The sequence below is a fragment of the Eptesicus fuscus genome, chromosome 2, assembly GCF_027574615.1.
Source record: "Eptesicus fuscus isolate TK198812 chromosome 2, DD_ASM_mEF_20220401, whole genome shotgun sequence".
NCBI classification, from domain to species: Eukaryota; Metazoa; Chordata; class Mammalia; order Chiroptera; family Vespertilionidae; genus Eptesicus; species Eptesicus fuscus.
Genome location: NC_072474.1, coordinates 117,439,268 through 117,464,505, shown reverse-complemented (window position 1 = coordinate 117,464,505; position 25,238 = coordinate 117,439,268). Strand labels below are relative to the sequence as shown.

At 63.6% G+C, this 25,238-nt stretch overlaps 1 protein-coding gene across 3 annotated transcripts; it reads left to right on the top strand.

The window, feature by feature from the left end:
* The first annotated feature begins 3,768 nt into the window (after positions 1–3,768).
* On the top strand, positions 3,769–24,675 carry PDE6B (phosphodiesterase 6B). 3 transcript variants are annotated; one of them, XM_054724323.1, is made up of 23 exons: positions 3,769–3,780; positions 4,493–4,945; positions 8,273–8,425; positions 8,559–8,648; positions 11,838–11,978; positions 12,049–12,123; positions 12,321–12,385; positions 13,138–13,204; positions 13,433–13,480; positions 14,285–14,434; positions 14,668–14,811; positions 15,133–15,198; positions 15,712–15,858; positions 17,647–17,754; positions 18,062–18,171; positions 18,346–18,433; positions 18,698–18,798; positions 19,005–19,112; positions 19,544–19,607; positions 19,900–19,974; positions 21,317–21,400; positions 23,284–23,437; positions 24,272–24,404. In XM_054724323.1, exons 1-23 carry the CDS (start codon positions 3,769–3,771, stop codon positions 24,331–24,333), a joined length of 2,565 nt encoding a protein of 854 aa, XP_054580298.1. In that variant the 3' UTR covers positions 24,334–24,404. The 3 variants fall into 3 exon arrangements, with proteins under 3 accessions (XP_054580298.1, XP_008149146.1, XP_054580305.1); XM_008150924.3 differs by lacking the exon at positions 3,769–3,780 and having other exon boundaries at positions 4,478–4,945; XM_054724330.1 differs by lacking the exons at positions 3,769–3,780; positions 4,493–4,945; positions 8,273–8,425; positions 8,559–8,648 and having other exon boundaries at positions 11,950–11,978; positions 23,284–23,369; positions 24,272–24,675.
* The last annotated feature ends 563 nt before the right edge of the window (positions 24,676–25,238 follow it).

The following is a 25,238-nucleotide window of genomic DNA, read 5'->3' as shown; positions in this document are numbered from 1 at the left end:
GTTCAGGCTCACACAGCAGAGCAGTCAGGGGCTCGTCTCTCGGAGCGACGTGGAGTCCTCCTCTTATCGGGCAGGAGACCCCAACTGAAGCCGGTCCCAGGGTTATATAGACCGCGGTAAACAACGTGTGTCCTTATGGGTGTGGCCAGAGGTGTGCCTTATGCTGGGAGCAGGGCGTTTACACTTTAAGGGCTCAGGGCTTTTACATCAAGATAGTGGGGTGTTCATTAATTTTGGGAGTTACAGAGTATTGGGGTTCCCACCAGCAAACATTTCACACCATAGTTATTTCATACATTAGAGGGGTTTCCTTATGACCATAACGTTATTATAACAGGCGGGGGGACTGAGTAGGGGCGGGAAGGCGGTGCAGTCCTCATGTCCTGCCCTCTCCACAGGGGACTCGGTGCGCTGTTCCCCCTGAGGACCTTGGGTCTGTGTCAGTGAGAGGTATCGCTTGCAGCATGCTCTGCTTGTACTGTTGCCATCTCCTTTCAGAGTCTGGGGTGCTACCTTTGCAAAATGAGTGGGGAAGGGCGAGGGGGAGAGAGGCTCTTAGGTCCGCACTCACCCGCTGAGCCGTGCCACGCGGCCAGTCTCCCCCTCGTGTTTTCTGTGAGCACCTGTGGAGCTGGTGGTGTTTCTTCCTTAAGTATTTGGCAGAGTTCAGCTGTGAAGCCGTCTGGGGTTGAAGTTTTCTTGATGGGATGATTTTAACAAACTTAATTTTAAAAACATGTATAGGGATATGTATTTTTTCGGGAAGGAGCATTAGTATCGTTTGAGGAATTTCTCCATCACAATTTTTACATTTGTGGGCCTAGCGTTGTCTACATTATTCCTCTATAAGCTGCTACTGTTATTGTATGAAAAATATACCTCAGTAAAACGGAAAGAATAAAATGTTTTAAATATTTTTACTCTTTTATGTCTCAGGTCTTTAGTGAAAGTCCCTCTTTCATTTCTGATATTGGTAATTTGTGTGGTGTCTTTTTAATTTTTGTTTTAATCCTCACTGGAGGATATTCCTTCCATTGATTTTTAGAGAGAGTGGGAGGGAGGGAGGAGGAGGAGAGGGAAGCATCGATGTGTGAGAGACACATAGATTGGTTGCTTGCACCCCTCCTGAGGTTGGGGCATCTGCACCCACAGTCCGTGCCCTTGGCGGGAATCAAACCTATGACCCTTTGGTCCACCGGCCACTGCTCTAACCACTGGCCAGGGCTGTGTGATGCGCTTTTTAAAAACCAATTTGGCTGCAGGTTAATATTTTTGATCATTAAAAATAGTGTTTAGTTTGATCATTTTCTTCATTTTTTGTTTTCTATTTCATTGACTTCCACTCTTCTTTATTATTCCCTTTTCCTCTGCTTACTTTGGCTTTAGTTTGCTCTTTTTCTAGTTCTGGTTTGAGACATTTCTTTTTTTTTTTTTTTTTTTTTTTTTTAAGAGACATTTCTTTTTATGTAATCATTTAATGCTATAAACATTGCTTAGTGGCTTAAAATAACAATGAGCAAATTAAATCCCTTAGTTTGAACTTGAATTCATCAAAGGAAAATTCACTTTTTATACTCCCCTGCCACAGCCTGCACAGCAGTTTCCGGGTGACCTGTGGGAGGGCCGACGCACACTGAGACACTATAGAAGAAAAACGAATTTTAAAGGCATGGGGGCCAGGTGGGACCTCTTTTGAGAAGAGGAATACCCGAGTCTGGGTCCTGCCTGCTTTTACTCAGTTTTGTCACACATTTGCCCTTTAGCAATGCACGCAGGCAGAGCAGATAGGATCAAAGGTCAGTGAAGTTCAGTAAACAATGTGAAGATGATCGGGTCCGGAAACCACCTCGAGCCATCGCAATCACAGCAGTAGCAATCGTGTGCTGGCCACAGCCCTGCTGACCGCCCAAGGTTGATGGCCTTCCAAGTTCCTGCTTGCACTTCCATGCCAATGCTGTTACGCACTGGTCTCTGGCACTCCCCCACAACCTTTTAAGGTGTGATGGGATGGCAGATACTGGAAGGGTTAGTCCAACTTGAAGACAGGATCTGGGAGGACAGATGGTGGATGGATGGATGGACGGATGAGTGTATGGGGGGATGGGTGGGTGGGGGGATGGATGGGTGGGTGGGTGTTGGATGGATGGATGGTGGGTGAATGGATGGATGATGGATAGATGGATAGGTGGGTGGGGGTGGTGAATGGATGGTGGATAGGGGGATGGAAGGATGGATTGGTGGGTGGGGGATGGTGAATGGATGGATAATGGGTGGATGGTGGATGGATAGGTGGGTGGGGGTGGTGAATGGATGGTGGATAGGGGGATGGAAGGATGGATTGGTGGGTGGGGGATGGTGAATGGATGGATAATGGATGGATGGTGGATGGATAGGTGGGTGGGGGTGGTGAATGGATGGTGGATAGATAGCTAAATATGATGGATAGATAAAATAAGATGCAAGAGGGACCATGCACGGACCAATGGTGATGATGTCTCACAAACTGGAGAACAGGATTAACTCGGCTCTCTGGCTAACACCCACCAAGCTATTCCTCACTCCCGTTTCCTGGTGGCACAGCAGCTGTGGTCTGTTCTCTCTGTTCAGGCCCCCACCTGGGAGGTGGCCCTCAGAGAAGTGACGCTTTCAGGGAAGAGGGGTCAAGGCTAAGGGTGGACCCACCCCAGGGCTGCTGAGAGTGACACTCCCTCCCGTCCTCCATGAGCCAGAGCCACAGAGGTCAACTGTGGGGTGCTGAGGGAGCAGAGTAGGACGGCTGGCAGGACCGGAGGGTGGGCCTCGGGGCGGGGTGAGTGGCAGATTTGGGAAGTGCCCCGAAGACCCAGTTCTCCAGGCGCTCGATCAGGTGGCGGTCATCACGGCCTCACACCCAGGCCCAGAGCAGGGCCTCTGGAGCCGATGCCCGGGAGCACCCTGAAGCTGACTGGGGCTGACTGCCAGTGAGGCCACGGCAGCCCTGGCCCAGATCCAAGAGCTGCAGGCCCGCCGCCATCCCGTCAGAACCCACTATTTTCAGGAGACGTGGGGACCTGGGAGCAGATCCCTGAAAGGAAGGGCCGTGTGGCTCAGGGGAGACAGGAGCCTCAAGCCCCTCCCCCCCCACCCGGCCAGCTGGGCCCGGTGGTGTCACAGCTGCAGGGCCCAGAGCGCCGAGATCCCTGGGACATGCTCAAGTGGAGAACACCCGTCCAAGCACACGAGGCGCCCCAGCCGGCGTGCACACTGTGCACACTCCCACATGAGTGTGCGCACACACACACACACACACACACACAGTTTCACCTGCTGAGTGCAGTAACAGCCAGACTCACACACAAGCCCCGCATCCGGTGGAGAGTGTGCTAGCGACACAGACACGGCTCCGTGCGGAGGAGACCCAGCGACGTGGAGTCCGTGACCAGAGGCCCAGAACCCTTCCCCTGAGACGGTCTGCTGCCGCCTCTGCAGGCAGGCGGCTCCCTCACTGCCGCCCCCGGTGAACCCAACGCCAGGTTCCCAGGGACAGAGCTTCTACCCCAGCCTCCAACAGTCCATGGTGCACATGCACACACACACACAGGTACATGCATGCACACACGTGCAATCATGTGCGTGCACGTGTGCACCTATGCACGGGCACACACAGACTCATGCGTGTTCACACAGTCTTTTTTCTGTGAAGCAAGAGAGTCAGACAGACGTGGGGCAAGTCCTCCCTTGGTCCCTTCACCCTTTTTCACCTCATGGATCACAGAGAAGCTAAATCTGATGACATCGGGGGCGGGCGGATATGCCCTCGGCAAGAGGTGCGTGCTGCCACCCAGACATGCCAGTCCCTGCGTGAGGCACGGGTGCTCGGGAACGAACTCGCCTGTAAAACACGGCCAGAGGTTGTGGGCAAATAATGGTGCGAGGGGGAAGGAGGGTTCATTCAGACAACGGAACTAAGGGGCGCCAGCTCTTCCAGGTGAGACCCCTTACCTGCGGACTGGATGCCCAGGCCGCCTCTTCCCAGCATGGAAAAGGGAGAGTGTGTGCGAGCCCCTCCCGCCCCCAGGCCAGGGGCTGGGCCCCCTCCCTCCCTTATCCCCGCCTCCCTCTGTGGGGGTGGAGCCAAAGCTGCACCCTCATGGGACCCCTCTCCAGGATGGGACCGGGCTGCATCTCCCCAAAGCAGATGCCCTCCTGTGCAGGACACGGGAGCCCAGGTCCGGGCCGCCTGTGGGACCAGGTAGAGAGGGTCACCTCCCTCTGCGGGAGGGAAGCCCGCCCCCCAGCCGCTGGGGTGTCCCGAAGGCCCTGTCACTTCCGGGCAGCAGCAAGCCCGGGCCTCAGGCGAGGGGGCAGGCGTGGGCGCGTCAGCTGGCGTCCCCGGGCCTCTAATCGTCGCTAAGCGAGGCTTTGCTGATGACAGTGTTTGCGGGGAGTCTGCGCACACCCGGGACGGCGGCGGCTCGGGGACGGGCAGCTGGACACCATGAGCCTCCGCGAGGAGCAGGTGCGGCGGTACCTGGACCAGAACCCCGGCTTCGCAGACCGGTACTTCGGGAAGGCGCTGAGCCCGGACCACGCGGCCCGGGCCTGCGAGGACGGGCCCCCCGCGGCCGGCGCCAGCTTCCGGGAGCTGTGCCAGGTGCGGGAGGGCGCGGCGCTGCTCGAGCTGGTGCAGGACATGCAGGAGAACGTGAACATGGAGCTCGTGCTCTTCAAGCTCCTTTGCCGCCTGGGCCCGCTGCTGCGCGCCGACTGCTGCAGCCTCTTCCTGCAGCGCCAGCGCAACGGCGTGGCCGAGCTCGCCACGCGCCTCTTCGGCGTGCGGCCCGGCCGCGCCCTGGAGGACTGCCTGGTGCCCCCCGACTCCGAGATCGTCTTCCCGCTGGACATCGGGGTTGTGGGCCACGTGGCTCAGACCAAGAAGACGGTGAACGTGCAGGACGTGAGGGAGGTGGGTTCCAGCCACGCCTCGCGGGGCCTCGGGGGTCCCACGGGCCGGGGGTGGGTCAGCAGGCCGCACGAGGTGGGGCGTGGGAGCGGGCGCCCGGGAAGAGCAGGGAGAGGCTGCAGCCGGGGAGGGGCCCTCGCCGTCTCCCGGCCCCTGGGGGGCCCAGCCTGGGAGCTAGAAGCAGGAGCCGTGACCCGATCCGCCTCTTCCCTGCCCACGAAGGAGTCAGGAGGGGCTGAGCCCCCACGCAGCCGCGGCCCCTTGTCCCTGGAGACGGACAGACGGGCACGCGGACCCCAGGCTGGAAAGGAGGCAGCCGGGCGGCAATCCTCTTAGCGCCTCTGCTCCCACCGCCGGCCTCCGCGGCCTGAACAGCGTAATCTCCAGGATTAACCTCTCCCTTCGCTCCCTTTTTAAGAAATGGGTCACCAAGAATGGGACGTCAGGAGCGCCCACTTCCCAGAAACAGGCGCTCCGTAGTGGGGACCCCTCCCCGGTCCTGTCCCCTCAGGGGTCGGTGTTCCAGCCTCCCCACCCCACACCTGTGCCGTGGGTGCACACAGCTGCTCTGAGGGTCTGGGTCCACCTTCGGGGCTGCCCCAGGCCAGGTCCCGCCCCTGCAGGGCGGTCTCCCTGGGTCTCCCAGGCGGCGGCGGCATCGGAGGAGCCCCTGGGGCAGCGCACAGCGCTGGCCTTGTGCACGGGCCACGGGCTCTCCTTATCCCAGATGCAGTGAACAGAGACCAGAGTCAAAAGTCACCAGAGAGCGGATCTCCCCAAAGCACATCCCAATCCCTAAGCACCGTCAGGGCTCGGTTTCCAGGTGGCTCTGGAGGGGAGACTGAGGCAGAGTCTGGGTTCCGCCCTGGGCGCCAGCCACTCAGGGCAGAGCCGCAGGGGCTGTTCCTGGAGCCAGGTGTGCGGGGCGTGAGGGGGCTGCAGGTCTGCATGTCAACACCTTCACAGCTCCCAGACCCTGAGGGCTTGTGGCTGAGTGGCTGGGCCAAGACCATGGGCCCAGGTCCTGGCTCGGGGGAGGGGGGGGTAGGTCCTGACTCCCCCCCACAAAGAGCTGTGGTCCCCAGAGGGTCCTGCCTATAGCCAAGGCGTCTGGACCCCGTTGTGGTGGCTGGAGTCGTGTGGTTGAAGGACGAAGGGCCAGTGCGGGGGGCAGGGTGAGGCCTGGGGATGCTGCCGTGGGGGAGCAGTGGCTACAGCGTTGAGGACACTTTAGAGAAATCCCAAGGCTTCCGGTCCTACAGGGTCTGAGTGACGGGCATGCCAAGGCGGCACCGGGGTCCCCTCGGCAGGCGGGGGTGGGGCCGGACCCGGAAGGGTGTGACCCCACAGAGGAGCAGGGGGGAGGGGGGACGGGGGGAGCCAGGGGAGCAGAAGCAGCACAGGCAGGGAGCCGGGAGCGGGCCCAGGCGCAGGGAGAGGAACACGGACGAGCCTAGGGCTTCCGTGACTCGACTCCGAGAGCATGGCTCCGGCCCCACGTGCCCGACCCTCAGCGCATGTTTGCGTGTCCGTGCGGGTCCCACGGGCGCAAGGACAGGCAGGAGGCCGGCAGCATGGCCAGGAGCGTGGACGCCGGAGCGGCCGGCGCTGTGAAGGAGCCAGGAGCTGGCCGGCAGAGGGCTCGGAACGTGGGACCTTCAGGCTCAGACAGACTCGCTCACGGCCAAGCAGCTGCGGGCTTCCTGGGTCAGAGCTGAGCCCTGTGAACCCATGTTGGTGCCGCTGCTGGACACGGCCACCGCGCAGGGCTCACACAGGTGGTGCCGCTGCGGGCGGGGCTGCCTCCCGGGGAATCGGGGAGGCGGGGGGGGGGGAGGGGTTGGCTGAGCCACACACCAGCCCTCCCGGTCAGGCGCACAGGCTGCCTCCCCACAGCTCCTCGGGCCCCTGGCCCTGCAGGGAGTGCCCGGCCGAGGGCCCAGAGAGAGAACCCTCCGGGGCCGCCACCCTCGGCCTGCACAGTCCTGAGTGAGGAACGTGAGGAGCGGTGCTGGGTGGTGGGAGCCCCCTGGGGCAGGTGCTGGGTGGTGGGAGCCCCTGGGACAGGTGCTGGGTGGTGGGAGCCCCCTGGGGCAGGTGCTGGGTGGTGGGAGCCCCTGGGACAGGTGCTGGGTGGTGGGAGCCCCTGGGACAGGTGCTGGGTGGTGGGAGCCCCTGGGGCAGGTGCTGGGTGGTGGGAGCCCCTGGGACAGGTGCTGGGTGGTGGGACCCCCCTGGGGCAGGTGCTGGGTGGTGGGAGCCCCTGGGGCAGGTGCTGGGTGGTGGGACCCCCCTGGGGCAGGTGCTGGGTGGTGGGAGCTTCTGGGGCAGGTGCTGGGATGGTGAGAGCCCCTGGGGCAGGTGCTGGGGTGGTGGGACCCCCCTGGGACAGGTGCTGGGTGGTGGGAGCCCCTGGGGAAGGTGCTGGGGTAGTGGGAGCCCCTGGGGCAGGTGCTGGGTGGTGGGAGCCCCTGGGGCAGGTGCTGGGATGGTGGGAGCCCCTGGGGCAGGTGCTGGGTGGTGGGAGCCCCTGGGACAGGTGCTGGGTGGTGGGAGCCCCTGGGACAGGTGCTGGGTGGTGGGAGCCCCCTGGGGCAGGTACTGGGTGGTGGGAGCCCCCTGGGGCAGGTGCTGGGTGGTGGGAGCCCCTGGGGAAGGTGCTGGGTGGTGGGAGCCCCTGGGGAAGGTGCTGGGTGGTGGGAGCCCCTGGGGCAGGTGCTGGGTGGTGGGAGCCCCTGGGGCAGGTGCTGGGTGGTGGGAGCCCCTGGGGCAGGTGCTGGGGTGGTGGGAGCCCTTGGGGCAGGTGCTCACGGCTGTCACCTGGGGCAGCGGCCCCGTGGGGCAGATCCCAGCTGGAACACAGGCCTGGGAGGCCTCTGGGGGCTTTGGACAGATCCTGGGGCCCCAAGGAACCCTCGACGCCCACGCACTGGCTGTCCCCAAACACGCCCCATCAGACTGTGCTCCCCTTAGTTCAGCCACACGTATGTTTGGGGGAGGAGCCCATGGGTCTGGCCCCATCGGTGGAAGGCAGGAGGAGCTGCAGCCAGGAGTAGGAGGGGCACCCAGGTGTCAGGTGTGGGGGACCCAGTTCTGCCCACAGCCCAGGTGGGGCACGGGGGTGGGGGGCTGTGAGGACTGCGGAGTCTGGAAGCCAAGGTGGCGTGACAGGGACTGAGCTGGGCCCGTGGCACGTCCTCTGAGCTTCCCAGGCCCCCCAGGCCGGGACGGGGCCACTGGGCGTCAGCACTGGCCTGGAGCCTCCACGGGGCCACCCCGAGCCCAGGCCCACAGAGCAACAGCCTCTGTCTTTGCTCCGTCACCTCACAGAACCCCCACTTCAGCACCTTCGCCGACGAGCTGACCGGCTACCAGACGAGGAGCCTCCTGGCCACGCCCGTCATGAACGGCAAGGACGTGGTGGCCGTGGTCATGGCTGTGAACAAGCTGGATGGGCCGGGCTTCACCCGCGAGGACGAGGACGTGAGTGCCGGGCCTCCCCCCAGGGGGTGCGCGTGGCTCTGACCCCCGTCCCTCTGTCCGTGGGCGCCTCGATGCACGAGGATGCTCGCCGGGAAAACGGGCTTTAACTCCTGTGGTTGAACCTCCGTTCCAGGTTTTCCTGAAGTACCTGAACTTCGGGGCCTTGAACCTGAAGATCTACCACTTGAGCTACCTGCACAACTGTGAGACGCGCCGCGGACAGGTACCCGCCTGGCCCTGCCTCCTGGCCACAGCCGGGGGTTCAGGCCCCCTGGTCGCTCTGGACAAAGGCGGGCGGGGCTGGGTCCACCTGGGCAGGTTGCCAGGCGTCGTGGTGTGGTGCTGTGTGTGCCGGCCGGCATCATAGGCTGGGCCTGGCACACAGCCTGGGGCCCTGCCTGCCAGACCCCCCAACCACAATCCTGCGGCTCTGAGGCCGAGATCCCTGGTGGTGTGGCCCTGGCCACACGGGATGCGGGACAGCGTCTGCCTCCCCGAGCGAGGGCGTGGGGGCGGGAGGGGGGGCGGTGGTTGGTGCTGTGAGAAAGAGTGCAGGCTGACGCCTGCGGCCTCGGTGCCCTGCGTGTCCCCTGCGTGTCCCCTGCCTCTGGGAGCTCGGCTTGCCTCTGCTGCGAGGTTTGCTGGGTCAGCGGGTGTTACCGCCGAAGTGCAGGCTGACCTGGGCGTGCACACACGGCCTGGGTCACATGCGGCCCCTGGGAATTCAGGGAGAGTCACTGCAATGAGAATAAGAACGAATAAAAGCTGCCGTCGTGCGATGTTTGCTGCAAACAGTAACGCCTCCGATTAGGTAAATTAGCACACGCCCGGCAGGAATACTGGTGTGGGTCACGCAGCCCGCGTGTCTGTAACGACCAGGACGGGATGAGGGAGCTGAGGGCTCCTGCTCCTGCCGCGGAGGAAAGGCTGTTCTGAGCCTATTTATCCCCGTGGACGTCAGTCTGGTGATGGCCTCGCAGACTTGGGCCAATTGATAGAACGCGTGATGCCCGAGTTAGGGTCCCGGTTTGACATTTGTGGTTGTGAACAGTTATCGCTTTGATGTTGGTTTGTTAGACATCGATGAGCCCAGCCGGCATGGCTCAGGGGTTGAGCGTCGACCTATGAACCAAGAGGTCATGGTTCGATTCCGGTCAGGGCACATGCCCTGGTGTGGGCTCGATCCCCAGTGTGGGGCGTGCAGGAGGCAGCTGGTCACTAATGCTCTCTCATTACTGATGTTTCTATCTCTCCTCTCCCTCTCCCTTCCTCTCTGAAATCAATAAAAATATATTTTTTAAAAAGATGGATAATTGGAAGGGAATATGAATACCTATGTGAATGGCTATGTGAATATAGTTTTAATGTAATCTTCCCAATTTTTTAAACGTCTGTCATTGGCCTTTAATAATGCTGGTGTTGAGCCCTGGCCAGTTTTGCTCAGTGAGACCAAAGGGTCTCAGGTTGTATTCCTGGTCAAGGGCACGCACCTCGGTCGCAGGTTCGATCCCAAGCCCCGGTCAGTTGGGGCGTGTGCAGGAGGCAACCACTGGCTGTGCCTCAGTCACATTGATGTTCCTCTCTCCCCCTCCCCCCTCCCTTCCACTGTCTGTCTAAAGATCAATGAAAAAAATATCCTCACTCCGGGTTGAAGATTAAAAAAATAAAAGAATCTGAGGTTCTAGCTTCTCCAGAGAGGTCAGGCCCAAACCAGACATGAGTCGTAACCATCGAGCAGAACCAGCCCAGGGCCCCCCCACGGAGGAGGGCGGAGGTTCGGCCAGAGGGACGGAGCACAGGCCCTGCGCGAGGCCAGGGGGTGAAGTCCCAGGACACCCCGAGTCAGAGCAGCATCAGGGCCGGGTCTTGACTGGGGCAGAGAGCCTTCAGGGCTATTTGCTCTAAACGCCGACCTCGCGGCTACACGAGGCCGCTGCCTAAACAGCCACCTGGCGTGTCCGAAGATCCGGGCTCCACTCCCAGAGGCAGAGGCGGGCGGGGCCTTGTGCGGCCAGGCTGCTGGGGTCAGAACGCCGCAGACACACCGCCAACCCGTGCGCCCCTTTCCTCTGGCTGTTACAGAACCTGCTCCTGGCAAGGGTGCCGCACCGTGAGAGGTCCCTGGTCAAATCAGGGCTCAGGGGTGATGGAGGGCCGGGTGGGAGTGGGGGGTCCCACCTCAGTGCTCCTGGGGAATGAGCCGGGTGGGTGTCCTCACACAAGTGTGTGGGGGGCGTGCCCAGGCCTTTCGCTACCAGGCCTTTAGCAGCAGGATTGAGGTGCTCAATCACCAGCTGACTCATGTGGGCGACACACGTGGGCGACACATGTGTAGACTTCCGGGGGCAGCGGGCCACAGGACCACAGCTCAGATGGTCTGCGGATCTCACCGCCCTCTGCACCGTCGGCGAGCACGGAGACACTGGGCGGGGCTGGGTGGCCTCCTGACCTCACAGCTGTGGCCGAGTGACCAGACCCTGAGACTGTGCTTCCTGAGGTCGGGAAGGAACGGGTGCTGTCGGGCGTCTGGCTCCACGAACGCGGGCTGTGGAGGCCCAAGGTGCAGCCTGTGCAAGGCCCTGGCCGGGTCAGGGGAGGGAGCGGTGGACAGTGAGGAACGCCTGATCTACGTGGGCAGTGGGCTGCCTCCTGGCAAGAGGACACAGCAGGTGGGGTCATGAGAGCCAGTCCCGGCTGGTGACAGCAGGGCCACGGGGGCCGCGGGCATCCAGGAGCCTGGCAGAGGGGAGCCAGGCAGGGATGATCTTGCAGGAGGAGGGGCTCTGCCCCAGGCAGTGCTCAGGCTGACGATGGGTGTTGGGGGGAGCGGGTGTGATAGGCCGGGGCCAGGAGGTGCCCTGCCTTTGGGCTGTGGCTGAGGAGGCGGAGAAACTGGGGAGCGGTTCCCCTTGGAGTGAGGGGGAGCCCGGCCATCAGCTGAGGCCCCGGGGGTGGGTTATCCAGGGCCTCGGGGACGTGGCAGGAAACCATCCTTCTCCTCACCTTGCTGGCCCAGGGCACCATGAGCTCGTGTCCTCAGAGTCCTGCCCCCGCCGTCTGACCAGGGCGGGCTGGTCCCAGCTTTGCCCTCCGAGCTCACGGCCACTGATTTCCCTCCCTCACTCACGGACCCGGTGTGAGGCCACACCAGGCCGCGTGGGGCAGGGCCGTGGCCGGAGCTGGAGGCCTCGTCCCCTAGGAGGCTCCCAGGCCCCGGGGTCAGGCCACAGGAGTGGGGGCTGGTGCCGCTCGGTGGCCCCTCAGAGATGCCATTGGGGGGCCGTCTGGCTCAGTGTCCCCCAGGGCCCTGCGGCAGGGGCTGTGCACGGCGTCTCAGGGGTGACGGTCCGTGCCCAGGGGCCCCTGGGCCCAGACAGGGTGTGGACATGGGCCGTGGGTGCCGCCCCTGCAGGTGCTGCTGTGGTCGGCCAACAAGGTGTTTGAGGAGCTGACGGACATCGAGCGGCAGTTCCACAAAGCCTTCTACACGGTGCGGGCCTACCTCAACTGTGACCGCTACTCCGTGGGCCTCCTGGACATGACCAAGGAGAAGGTGAGGCCCCGCCCGCCCCCCCAGCCGGGCCGCGCGGGGCAGGCTCACCGCTCTCCCTCTTCTCCGCCAGGAATTCTTCGACGTGTGGCCCGTCCTGATGGGAGAGGCCCAGCCGTACACAGGCCCGCGGACACCCGACGGCCGTGTGAGTCGTGGCGGGGGGGACAGGCCAGCCGCTCTCCACCCCCCAACTCCAGGGCAGCACGGGCCTGTCCCAGCCCAGCCCAGAAGGGGGGAGGGTAGGGGGGCTGGGGAGCCAGGGACAGACGCCTCATTGCCCAGAGGTTCCCGGGGTGCTGGCCGGGAGCCCCTCATGACCGCCCGCTGTGGTCTGGTCCTCAGGAAATCCTCTTCTACAAAGTCATCGACTACATCCTCCACGGCAAGGAAGACATCAAGGTCATCCCGTGAGTGCCAGCGGATCCTGGGCTGTGGGCACCCACGTGGGTGGGAGGCGCTGGCTCGCTGACCCTGGAGAAAATGAAGGGGGGACCTCGCAGTGGCGTCCAGGGGCCCAGGGGGCGTCCAGGGGCCCAGGGAGCATCCAGGAGCCCGGGGAGCGTCCAGGGGCCCTGCCACAGCGCCTGAGCTAGCAGCCCTCGAGGTCTCCTCACACTGCACACCCAGTGGGATGGACCAGGGGACGTCCGCCAGGGGAGCAGCACAGCTGGGTGGAGCTCAGGGCAGGGCCCGGTGCCAGCCCTACAGCCACAAGGCCAGGGCCCCAGGCCCCACAAGCCTGTCAGGGCCCCACCCACAGGCCCCCACAAAGACTGGGACCCTCAGATCCCAACCCGGCCACGGGACAGGGGACCAGCGCTCAGCTCCAGAGGCCCCAGGAGGGGAAGGGGATCCCACCAGGCCAGTGGCCTCATCGTGGGCAGAGAAGGCGGATGAGGCAGCACAAATGCCCCCAACCACGCCCTCCACTGCCCGCAGCCTCCCCAGCTTCCCTCCCCCCCCAATCCCTGCTCCGCCCGGAGCTCAGAGAACAGAACAAACGGGAACACACACACACAGGCACACACACACACACATGCACGCGCACACACACACACACACACGCACACACACAGGCACGCACACACACACTGCCACAATCACACACACGCCTCACACTCCCGGGTCTGGCCCATCTGACCCTCTGCTTCTCTCCCAGCACACCCCCAGCTGACCACTGGGCCCTGGCCAGTGGCCTTCCAACCTACGTGGCAGAAAGCGGCTTTGTGAGTCCCCAAGGCCCTGCCTCCAGCCCCTGCCTTCCCGCCAGCAGCCCATGGGCACCCCGCCAGCTGGGCACCCTCACCAGCCCCTGCCTTCCCGCCAGCCGCCTGGGGGCACCCCGCCACCCCTGCCCCCGCTCGGCCTCTGTAGAAGCTCCGGGCTGGACAGTCACTTTCAGAATCCTGTGTCCACTCGGCTGCGCAGCTGAGCCTGCTCTCTGCTCCTCGCAGATCTGTAACATCATGAACGCCCCTGCGGACGAGATGTTCACATTTCAGGTAGCTGTTCACCAGCAGGACAGGCATGAAGGGATCGGGTTCAGAATTTGTATTTTATCTCAGAGAGGGAGGGAGAGGGAGAGCGAGAGAAAATCAATGAGAGAGAATCATGGATCGGCTGCCTCCTGCCCACCCCGCACTGGGGATGGAGCCCACAACCCGGGCCTGTGCCCTGACTGGGAATCGGTCCGGGACCTCCTGGTTCCTAGGTTGACGCTCAACCACTGAGCTACACCGGCCGGGCCAGAATCGGTTTTTACTGCTTAAGAAACAACCTCAAAATCGCAGTGTCCAACAGCGGCAAACACATACAGGGTGCCCCCCCCCAAAAAAAAAGTACACACACTTTAACAGCTGATAACTCACTCAACTTAATAAACTCTGACTTTATAACTGTTCCAAGTGTGTATGCAGGGCGGGGGGCACCTGTATCTCACGCCACCTGCCTGCGGGTTGGCTGGGTTCCAGGGTTCAGGTCTGCTCCCCACGCCTTCCCCTGGGGACACGGACAGGCTCTTCTCTGGAGGAGGCAGAGGGCACGTGCGGGGGGAGGGGGGGGAAGAGGGCTTTGCCACCGAGGGCTCCTCGGGGACCGGCCAGGCACCAGGGCATCAAGGAAGGGCCGGCTGCCTGGTCTGGGAGAGTGGGGCCCTGCTGTCCGGAGCACTGGCCCGGGGAAGTGTGCCGTGGGGCGTGCCCGCGGCCCTGTGGGCGTAAAGTCCCCACGCGGGCGGGGAGGAGACCCACCCTCTGCAGCTGAGGGCAGGGCGGGCCGTCAGCTCCGACGCCGACCCGTCCCCGCAGCGAGGCCCCCTGGACGACTCCGGCTGGGCCGTCAGGAACGTCCTGTCCATGCCGATCGTCAACAAGAAGGAGGAGATCGTGGGGGTCGCCACCTTTTACAACAGGAAGGACGGGAAGCCTTTCGACGAGCAGGACGAGGTGCTCATGGAGGTGAGCACTGCCTCAGGGGCTGCTCGCGGGGACACCTGGCGCCGCCCAGGACACGCCATCCGCTCCCCCACCCGACCCGCACGGTCCCAGAGCGTGGACGGGAGGCAGCGTGCGCGGTCCCCCCGGGGCCGGGGCTTGGCAGGCACCCTGCCGCCCCGTAGGAGCGCGCACGGCCCTGGGCCCACGCACCTGGACGGCGGTGCCCGCGGGGGTGACCCCTATGCCCTCCGCAGTCCCTCACGCAGTTCCTGGGCTGGTCCGTGCTCAACACCGACACCCACGACAGGATGAACAAGCTGGGCAACCGCAAGGACATCGCCCAGGACATGGTGCTGTACCACGTGCGATGCGACCAGGACGAGATCCAGCTCATCCTGGTACTGCCCCCCACGCGGGACGCGCACCCAGAAGCAGGCCGGTCCTGGAGGCCCGCCCGCCCTGCCAGCCCAGGGTGGGTCCCTCCCAGGCCTTCTCGGCTGGGCGAGGGCTCCATCCGCCAGGAGAGGCAGGGACGTGCGGACGTGAGCCGCCCACGCACACTCCCTTATCTCTGAGGCAGGACGCTCCCTCCCCTGGGCTCCTGCAGCGACCTCAGTCCTCTGCCTCAGTCACAGGGGTGAGGGGATGCTGTCTCCTGTCCCACACCCGCAAGGGCGTAGCTGACGTGTCGCTGACTCAGCGCATCGGTTCCCTCTCAGCCCACACGAGAACGCCTGGGGAAGGAGCCGGCTGACTGCGAGGAGGAGGAGCTGCGGGAAATCTTGGTCAGAATCTGCCCCCCCCCCCAAAAAAAAAGAATCTGCCCCCACCCTGAGGTGGAGGCAGGGGGGGGGCTGAGGATGGGGGCCGGGAGACTAAGGTGCTTACGGGGTGTCCCTGCGGTGGTGGCCGCTGTCCACGTGCCAGACGCCTGCCGTGTGTCCGTGCACCTTCCCACGTGCGTATCTCTGCGTTTGTTTCCCTGGCAACATCACTGTGTCTGCCCAGTTAGGCAAGTTCTTGTTGTTGGACCGCGGGTCTGAGGAGAGGGGCGGGCCCGTGTACAGGCACAGGCCAGAGCGACTGGCAGGGCAGATGTCACTGGGGCATCGGGGCTGGACAGAGGGTCCTGGGAGGAGAGACGAGGAGCCAGTGGGGTGGGGCCTGCCTCCCGCAGCCACGTCCCGCAGCCACGTCCCTCAGCCACGTCCCGCAGCCACGTCCCTCAGCCACGTCCCTCAGCCACGTCCCTCAGCCACGTCCCACAGCCACGTCCCACAGCCACGTCCCTCCCACAGAAGGAAGTGCTGCCAGGGCCCACCAAGTTCGACATCTACGAGTTCCACTTCTCCGATCTGGAGTGCACGGAGCTGGAGCTGGTCAAATGCGGCATCCAGATGTACTACGAGCTGGGGGTGGTCCGGAAGTTCCAGGTGCCCCAGGAGGTGAGGATGTGGTCAGGGTCCCAGGTGCCCCAGGAGGTGAGGACATGGTCAGGGTCCCAGGTGCCCCAGGAGGTGAGGGCGTGGCCAGGGTCCCAGGTGCCCCAGGAGGTGAGGGCGTGGCCAGGGTCCCAGGTGCCCCAGGAGGTGAGGGCGTGGCCAGGGTCCCAGGTGCCCCAGGAGGTGAGGACATGGCCAGGGTCCCAGGTGCCCCAGGAGGTGAGGGCCTGGCCAGGGGTACCAGGTGCCCCAGGAGGTGAGGGCGTGGCCAGGGTCCCAGGTGCCCCAGGAGGTGAGGGCGTGGCCAGGGGTCCCAGGTGCCCCAGGAGGTGAGAACATGGCCAGGGTCCCAGGTGCCCCAGGAGGTGAGGGCGTGGCCAGGGTCCCAGGTGCCCCAGGAGGTGAGGGCGTGGCCAGGGTCCCAGGTGCCCCAGGAGGTGAGGACATGGCCAGGGTCCCAGGTGCCCCAGGAGGTGAGGGCCTGGCCAGGGTCCCAGGTGCCCCAGGAGGTGAGGGCGTGGCCAGGGTCCCAGGTCCTGCACTGAACTTGGGGCAGGCCTGTTCATTACAGAATGGGCAGTGCAGGCCGGTAAAACACATGTAGAGCGTGGGGTGGAAGAGCTGACCGCAGGATGGATGGACGGATGGAAAGTCTGATTGACAGGCGCTCCAGGCAATGTGACCTTAGGTGCATCTGGGTGATAGTGGGCTCCGGCATGGCGGGGGAGACAGCAGCCCATCACCTGTGCAGAAAGCACCCACCACCCTGGCTGGAACCAGGTCCTGGCAGCCATCCGACCGCCCAGTGGGGCTGCCCGGCGGTCCCTTCACACCCCGAGCCTCGGCTCCCACCGCCACCGAGGGAAACACCTTCCCTCTTGCCGACGTCAGGGCAGCACGCCGCATTCCCAGGAGGTGGTCTACTAAATAAGAAAGAAACACAAGAGAAAAAAATTATAGAAAACATGGACAGGAAAAATGATTTCCTAATAATTTTCTGGCCCTAAAAATCACAGAACAGCCCTAGCTGGTGTGCTCCGTGGATAGTGCGTCGGCCTGGGGACTGACGGGTTCCGGGTTTGATTCCGGTCAAGGGCACGAGCCTCCTGGCCTGGGCCCTGGTCCAAGCTCGTGCAGGAGGCAACCAATCGATGTGTCTCTCACATCGATGTTTCTCTCGGTCTTTCCCTCTCGTCCACTCTCTCTAAAAAAGCAATGGAAAAATATCCTCGGGCGAGGATTACACACAGAAGAATAATAGGCTCCTCTGGGGCCACATTCTGTGGTCCAGAGATAGCGGCCCTCTGCCCCCACCCCCTCTCCAGCCTCCACCCTCACCCCACCCAGCCTCAGGACCTTCAGCCACCAGCCAGGTGCCCACAGCTTGCCCAAAACAGGCCTTTTCTTCTGAAACGCCCCCTCCCTGCCCTGCTGGTGTGACCAGTGAGCACTCGGCCACACAGAGGGTCACGGGTTCCATTCCCGGTCGAGGCACATACCCGGGCGGCAGGTTTGCTCCGGGCCCAGGTTGATGCGCATTCTGAGGCAACCGCTTGATATGTCTCTCTCACACCGATGTTTCTCTCCCTCCCTCCCTCCTTTCTACTCTCTCTAAAAATCAATGGAAAACACATCCCCTGGTGAGGATTAACAAAAAATAAACTACCCTCGACCCCTTGCTGGGGTCCTCTTCTCACTCTTGGGGCTGGGCAATTCGATGGAGACCCTGGCCCCTCGGCTGCACGGCCCTGGCCCACCCCGGCGGCAGCAGGCACCTCTCGGCTCCCACAGGTGCTGGCGCGGTTCCTGCTCTCCGTCAGCAAAGGCTACCGGAGGGTCACCTACCACAACTGGCGCCACGGCTTCAACGTGGCGCAGACGATGTTCACGCTGCTCACGGTGCCTGGAGGGGGGCAGGGCATCCAGAAGCCGGGGTACGAGGGTGGGAGGCGCCCCCACACACACCTGTCCAGGGCTGTGAAGACCTCCTGGGCCAAAGGGGCAGGGCATCCAGAAGCCAGGGGTACGGGGGCTCCTCCGCATGGGAGGCGGGGCCTTGGAGGGCTCAACAGAGGCCGCCCCTCGCCTGGCGGGCGGGGAGGGACGGTGGTCAGGCCCAGCTCCCAGGCCACCCCACAGCCCTCAGCCCCTGGAGCAGGAGTGGAGTGCGGGTGCGGGTGCAGGACTGGGGCGCCTGTGTCCGCAGACGGGGAAGCTGAAGAGCTACTACACCGACCTAGAGGCCTTCGCCATGGTCACCGCCGGCCTGTGCCACGACATCGACCACCGTGGCACCAACAACCTGTTCCAGATGAAGTAGGCGCGGGCGTTGCCAGGGGGGGTGCCCAGGGGTCCCGCCCAGAGGGCCCCGTGGGGAAGGCCCCTCCGGGAGGCCCACGTGCAGCTGGCGGGGAAGCAGAGACCTGCGCTGTGGGGCCCACGGGCCCTCCCGGCCACTCGGGGCTGCTCGCTTCTCCCCGAACCTGGCAGGTCCCAGAACCCGTTGGCCAAGCTGCACGGCTCCTCCATTCTGGAGCGACACCACCTGGAGTTCGGGAAGTTCCTGCTGGCGGAGGAGGTGCGAGTCCCCGTGTGCGCGCCCATCTCCCGGCTGAGGACCCCCTGGACCCCCTGCACCTGGGCCCCCCTGCGCCCCGGGCCATCCTGGGCAGGTCCGCGCCCCTGGCCTCCTGGGAACGGGAGTCTGACCGTGCGCCCTAGCCGGAGGGGGCGCAGGAAGTCTCCCCGCGGAGGGTGGGCTCCCTGGGGGAGGCCGCCTGAGTCTGGTGCCCGCCCCTGGAGTGGGGGACGGACTGAGGCTCCCCCCCCCCACCCCCCGCAGAGCCTGAACATCTACCAGAACCTGAACCGGCGGCAGCACGAGCACGTGATCCACCTCATGGACATTGCCATCATCGCCACGGACCTGGCGCTCTACTTCAAGTGCGTCCCGCGTGGGGGGCCCGGAGGCGGAGAGGCCCGGGTGGGGGCACCGGGGAGACCCCGCGGCCCGAGGCGCCTGCACTCCGGGCGAGACCTCCCTGGAAGGGCGGTGGGGCGGGACGACGCGTGTGGGCGGGGCCTGCGTGGGGGCGGGGAAGGGCGGAGGGGGAGGGGACGCCCACAGTCCCCGTGTCCTCGGGGTTCAGGAAGAGGACGATGTTCCAGAAGATCGTGGACGAGTCTAAGAGCTACGCGGACCGGCGAAGCTGGACCGAGTTCCTGTCGCTGGAGACGACACGGAAGGAGATCGTCATGTGAGCCGGAGGTGGGGTTGGGGGGCCGGTTACTCCCGCAAACTTCCGCCAGGCCCCCAGGCCCAAGCCCCCCATGCTCTGCGGCAGGAACAGCTCCTCCCTTACAGGCTTTGGTGCCCGAAAGCAGAGCTCCGTCCTGCTCCTCGTTTTCAGGGGCATTTGGGGTCCGACAGCACCAGGTTCAGCACCATGGCCAGTGTCTGGGCGTGGCCTTTGGCGATCAGCCACGCACTGCGAGGCTCGGGATACGCACTGGCTGACTTCAGCGTGCGGTGCAGGGGGGACGGGGCAGGGGTGCAGTGGGGAGCACAGGCTGCCTCTTCCGGAAGGACCTGCACCCCACGGTCCCCAGGCTGCGCGGGCAGGAGGGCGCAGGGGCGCGGGGGCGAGGGGGCCAGCCTGGAGCCGCCTCCAGCGCCCTCTGCTCACAGGGCCATGATGATGACGGCCTGCGACCTGTCTGCCATCACCAAGCCCTGGGAGATCCAGAGCAAGGTGAGCCATCGCCTGGGCGCCGCCTGCCTCCTGGTGGGGTTGGCCTGCGGGAGCCTGACGTGGGGCACACCCCGGTTTGCAAGCGGTGCTCAGGGCACTGCCCTGTGCTGGGGCCGGGCACCCATGGCCGCCGGGTGGAGGGTGCCCTGTGCTCACGTGTGTGGGGTTCCCAGGGGTCCGGGTGGAGACCGCGGACACAAAGCCTCTGGCACGTCCATGGGATGCTCTCTGACCCAGCGCTGAACCCCACTGAACCCCACCGGATGAACGACTGCCTTTTCTGTGCCCCCAGGTGGCACTGCTGGTGGCAGCGGAGTTCTGGGAACAAGGGGACCTGGAACGGACAGTTCTGGATCAGCAGCCCATTGTGAGTGTTGCTCCCAGAACCCCCGCCCGGGGCGTGGTCCTGGCTCGGTGCAGACAGGGTGTCCGGTTCTGAAGTCCTGGGCTCTCACTCTAGGTCATGTGACGAGATGGGGTGTGGGTGCCGGTGGCTCGGGATCCGGGTGAAGCTGTAAGGTTGAATCTGGTGGAATCAGGCAGTGGATCGTGGCCAGAGGCTCCACCGTGAACATGGCTGGGCCTTCAGCAGCCCAGGAAGTCCCAGGTGGGACAGACATGGCCCCAGGGAGGGTGCCGAGCCAGGGCCCACACACGGTACCTGGGTGGTGCGGGGCTCTGTGGGTCATCAGTGTGGGTCATGACTATTCTGCGAAACCGCGATGGACCTGCAAGAGAACCAGGGGCCGACACGGAAGGAGATGGTAGTAGGTCCAACACGAGGAGAGATGGGGAGGGGGTTTGCTCACAAGCCAACCCCACTGGGTGAAGAGTGGTCTGAACACAGGCCTGAGGAGGCGCTGGGCGGGTGCAGACAGCAGGAGAGGCGCCCTGACCAGCAGCGTCTCGGGGGCACCGGGCCGGTTTGTCCTTCCCGGGCCAGGCTTCTAGGGCCCTGCCTGGCCCGTTCTCCCCACGCCTGTCCAGACCGTGGGTAACTGTGAAGCAGGGACTGACAGGAGGCAGCTTGGTGGGTCCGCAGGGTGTGGACAACGAGGACAGCGGTCTAAGCTTACCAGGGGCTGTGCCAGGGGGTCTGGGTCCTGGTTTGGCACCGTGGACAGCTCCTGGGGAGCTGGATGGGCCACTCTCCGGATCTGCGGCCTGGTTTCAGCACCGTGGACAGCTCCTGCGTTCAGGGGGCTGGATGGGCCGCTCTCCGGCGCCTGCGACCTGGTTCAGCACCGTGGACAGCTCCCGGGGAGCTGGATGGGTCGCTCTCCTGCACCCGCGGCCTGGTTCAGCACCCTGGACAGCTCCCTGAACTGGGGGTCGCTCTCAGGGAGCCTGGGGTCCTGGCTCAGCACCGTGGAGAGCTCCGTGGGGAAGATGGAGGGGGCCGCTCTGGGGGTGCGGCGTCTGGGGGACCTAGGAGGCCTGGGGCAGGCCAGCACTACGACGTTGATACGGAAGCCCTGGAACCAGGGCCCGATGGCTCCAAGGCGCGTGGGGCATCCTGGGCTTGCCCTGCCAAGGGCCAGCATCTGTCAGGCAGGCTGGGCCGGGCCAGGGCTCCACCTTCTTCCATGCGTTTCCATGGACATGTTCATCCGAGTGGGTGGGGCTGAGTGAGTCCTGGTGCTTGGGGGATGTGCCGGACCCACCTGCCCCTGCCCCTGCCCCTCACTGTGTCCCTGCTCCCCCCAAAGCCCATGATGGACCGGAACAAGGCGGCTGAGCTCCCCAAACTGCAGGTCGGCTTCATCGACTTCGTGTGCACCTTCGTGTACAAGGTGAGCAGCAGCACAGGGCCCCCTGGGCCCAGGAGGAGGGGCCCTGGCCCACCCTCCTCACATCTGCAGTCAAAAGCCAACATCTTCAGTGTTGCCCCAAGTTGAGTCCCTCCCCCCTCCCTAGCCCAGTCAGCTCCTCGTTCCCACTGGGCTCTCTCCCTCTCGATGTCCTCAGTCACCTCGAGGCCTCACCTCCAATGTCCCTCCCCAGCCCCCGGAGCTCCCGTGGCCTGCGCTGTTCGCGGGGCTGACGGCAGGTGCACCTGCCAGTGTCTGTGAGCCTGGAGCACAGCGTGGCCCCCTGGAGCGAGGCAGGGCAAGGCAGGGCAGGGCAGGGCAGGGCAGGGCAGGGCAAGGCAGGGCAGGGCAGGGCAGGGCAGGGCAGGGCAAGGCAGGGCAGGGCAGGGCAGGGCAGGGCAGGGCAAGGCAGGGCAGGGCAGGGCAAGGCAGGGCAGGGCAGGGCAAGGCAGGGCAAGGCAGGGCAGGGCAAGGCAGGGCAGGGCAGGGCAAGGCAGGGCAGGGCAGGGCAGGTGCTGCTCACCTTCGTGTACAAGGTGAGCAGCAGCACACCCCCCAGAAACACGGGCTGCATAACTGACAAGTGACAGCAGGTCACAGCTCAGGGGACTGGCCAGGGATGGAGGGGCATCTGACCGCACGGCCCTCCTGTGATGCCCAACATGGCCAGGGCCTCCACCCTGCCACTCGGGCAGCAGGGCCGACCCCACGCTCCAAGGAGGATGTTGCCTGGTTTTGAGTGAAGTCAGCCCTGACTGGACCATCCCACCCCCCTCGGCCCCCAGGACACCACACTGCCCTCCACTGCAACTCCAACCCCATTTCCTGCCTCCACGGCTGTCGTGCTGGGGGGAGGCGGGACCAGGATGTGCTCTGCAGTCCTGACCTCACAGGTCACAGCTCACCATACATCCCCTCCCCGCTGCACCTGCGTGCCCACAGCTTGTGTGTTCATGTGCCTGTGTGATGTGCATGCATTGTGTGATGTGTGTGCATCGTGTGTGATGTGTGTGCATTGTGTGTGGTGTGTGCATTCTCTGTGGTGTGTGTGCATTGTGTGTGATGTGTGTGCATTGTGTGTGATGTGTGTGCATTGCCTGTGGTGTGTGTGCATTCTCTGTGGTGTGTGCATTCTCTGTGGTGTGTGTGCATTGTGTGTCGTGTGCATGCATTATGTGTGAAGTGTGTGCATTGTGTGTGGTGTGTGCATTGTGTGTGGTGTGAGCACTGTATGTGGTGTGTGCACTGTGTGTGGTGTGTGCATTGTGTGTGGTGTGAGCACTGTATGTGGTGTGTGCACTGTATGTGGTGTGAGCACTTTGTGTGGTGTGTGCATTGTGTGTGGTGTGAGCATTTTGAGTAGTGTGAGCACTGTGTGTGATGTGTGTGGTGTGTGCACTGTGTGTGTACTGTGTGTGGTGCGTGCAATGTGTGTGGCGTGTGTGCATTGTGTGGGTACTGTGTGTGGTGCGTGCACTGTGTGTGGCGTGTGTGCATTGTGTGTGCACTGTGTGTGGTGTGTGCACTGTGTGTGGTGTGTGTGAGGCATGGGAGAAGGAGCACAAGACACACATGTCTGTGAGTCCCCCACCCCCTCTGCATTGACTCTTTCTACTCTGTTCTTGAGGTCCTTGCCCGCTATGACGGCGTGTGTTATAAGCATTCACGCCCACAGCTCCCGAACACCAACGCCAAGCCCTTCTCCCTGTTCAGGGCTTTGCTGGGAAGTGGCATCTCGGTGGCCATTCCCCCTCCCACCAGGCAGGCCTCAGGGTTCTCCTGAGAGCAAACCGAGGCGGAGGCAGGGTCGTGACCTGTCCCTTCCACCCGCCCGGGGCGGTCGCGATGCCTGGGCTCCCTTCCAGGAGTTCTCCCGCTTCCATGAGGAGATCCTGCCCATGCTGGAGCGACTGCAGAACAACCGGCAGCACTGGAAGGCGCTGGCCGACGAGCACGAGGAGAGAGTGCGGGCCCTGGAGGAGGAGAAGCAGCAGGAGGAGAGGACCGTGGCCAAGAAAGGTCGGCCCCGAGGCACAAGGCGGGCACCGGGCTAACCAGTCAGCTCGAGTGAAAAGACAAACCCGAAGTGAGCTGGGAGGAGCGGCAGGTGTCCCTGGGCCCTCACTGCAGAGGAGGCCACAGGGGAGGCCGTCCACCAGGAGGCCCGACCACGTCCATGGGTGGGACCTGCTGACTCAGGAACTCACCAGCCCGGACGAAAGGGCTCCCTCCCCCTGGTCCTAGTGGGGACTCTCGTTTCCTCCCAGGAAGTGATTGTGGAGTGTTACTTCCTTTACGAAGGGGGACAGCCCACTGAGATACCACCAACTCTTCACAGACCTTTCCTTCAAAGCACAGCCCCTCCGAGTAACTCAGAAACCCCCCGCACACGCACTCACATGCACCTACACACGCACGCCTGCACATGCTCACGTGCACACACACAGGAGAGGAAGAGCTAGGAGCCGTGTGCACGACTCCCTGGGCTGTGTCCAGCACAGTCCTTGGCCTGTTCGCCCTGAGCTGTGGGAAGGTGGCTGCACTGGAGCGGCTCAGCCAGTCCGGCTGGATTCTGGGGCCGCGGGGCCTCGTGTCCACCTGTGCCCGGCCACTCAGCTCCGGGGCTTTGGTTGCTATTCCCTGCGACTCCCTGCTGTGGGGCGGGAACCAAGACAGTGTCAGGGCGGTGGGAGGCCGGGCCCGAGATAAGAAAGGTGAGCCCCAGTAATCGGCTTAGCTGACCACAAACGCTCTTCCCCTCCCACAGGGCCGGCAGAGGGCACGCAGGCCGCCGGGAGGGGGCCCGGCTGGGGCATGCGTGGCCCTCCCTCACCTTCTCGCCTTCCCTTGCAGGGGGCACAGAAATTTGCAATGGTGGCCCAGCACCCAAGTCCTCGACCTGCTGCCTCCTGTGAGCCACTCGGGGCGCCTGAGGGCTTCCACACGCTGCAGGCCCACGCGGACTCCGCCTCTAACCACCCGGTACAGAGGCTAGGAAGCCTGAGACGATTCTGGACACTTTGAATTTTTTTTAAGGTTTGTGTTTTTATCAACTGAAGTCAACGACAACTAACAGTGTAGCCTGCCCTGCACTTACACTCATCGCCTTTGATACGTGGTCACACCGGAGACCCTGAGAGTCTGACCAGTGTGGGAGGCTCTGGGGAGAAGCCTGCACTGTGTGTATGTGGACACAGAGAGGCTGTCTCCCAGCTGGCTTAGGAAACATGTGACCAGATTGTAGAATAAATGAAAACAAGCTGCCCCTTCTTTCTGTGGTGGAAAGTATGGCCGAGGGCACACTGTACATGACCAGTTGGAAAAATTCTGGCAGAAAGGTGAGGCCGTGAGTAGAGTGCGATCAGACCCGAGTGAGCGGTGAGAAAGAGCCCCTAATAAAGGCCGTGTGTGTTGCTGCTGAGGGACGAGGCCGGGCAGGTCGGGCCCCCAGCGCCCCGGCTGGGCTGCCCAGGCTCCTCCTCTGCAGCTGGGGTCCCCTTACTGCAGCACCACACGCCTCCGCCTCCGATGGCTCCACATCTGAGCCAGGAAGAAAGGCAGTCACCCCGAAACGGGGAAGCAAGGACACAGGTGAGAGGGGTGCTACTTCTCTGGCAGAAATGAAGGACTTTTAACTCCTGATGTGAGCTCCCGGCATCTGTTCCCGACACGGGTGACACGACTCCCCGGGGAACTCCCTTCCACTGGGGTACAGCCCCTTCTGATGGCACCAGGTGCTCCCCCCAGGGATGGGGGCGGGGTGGGCTGGACGCCCCCACACAGCCAGGCCTCAGAGGGAGGGGCAGAGGCACCTGGTGGC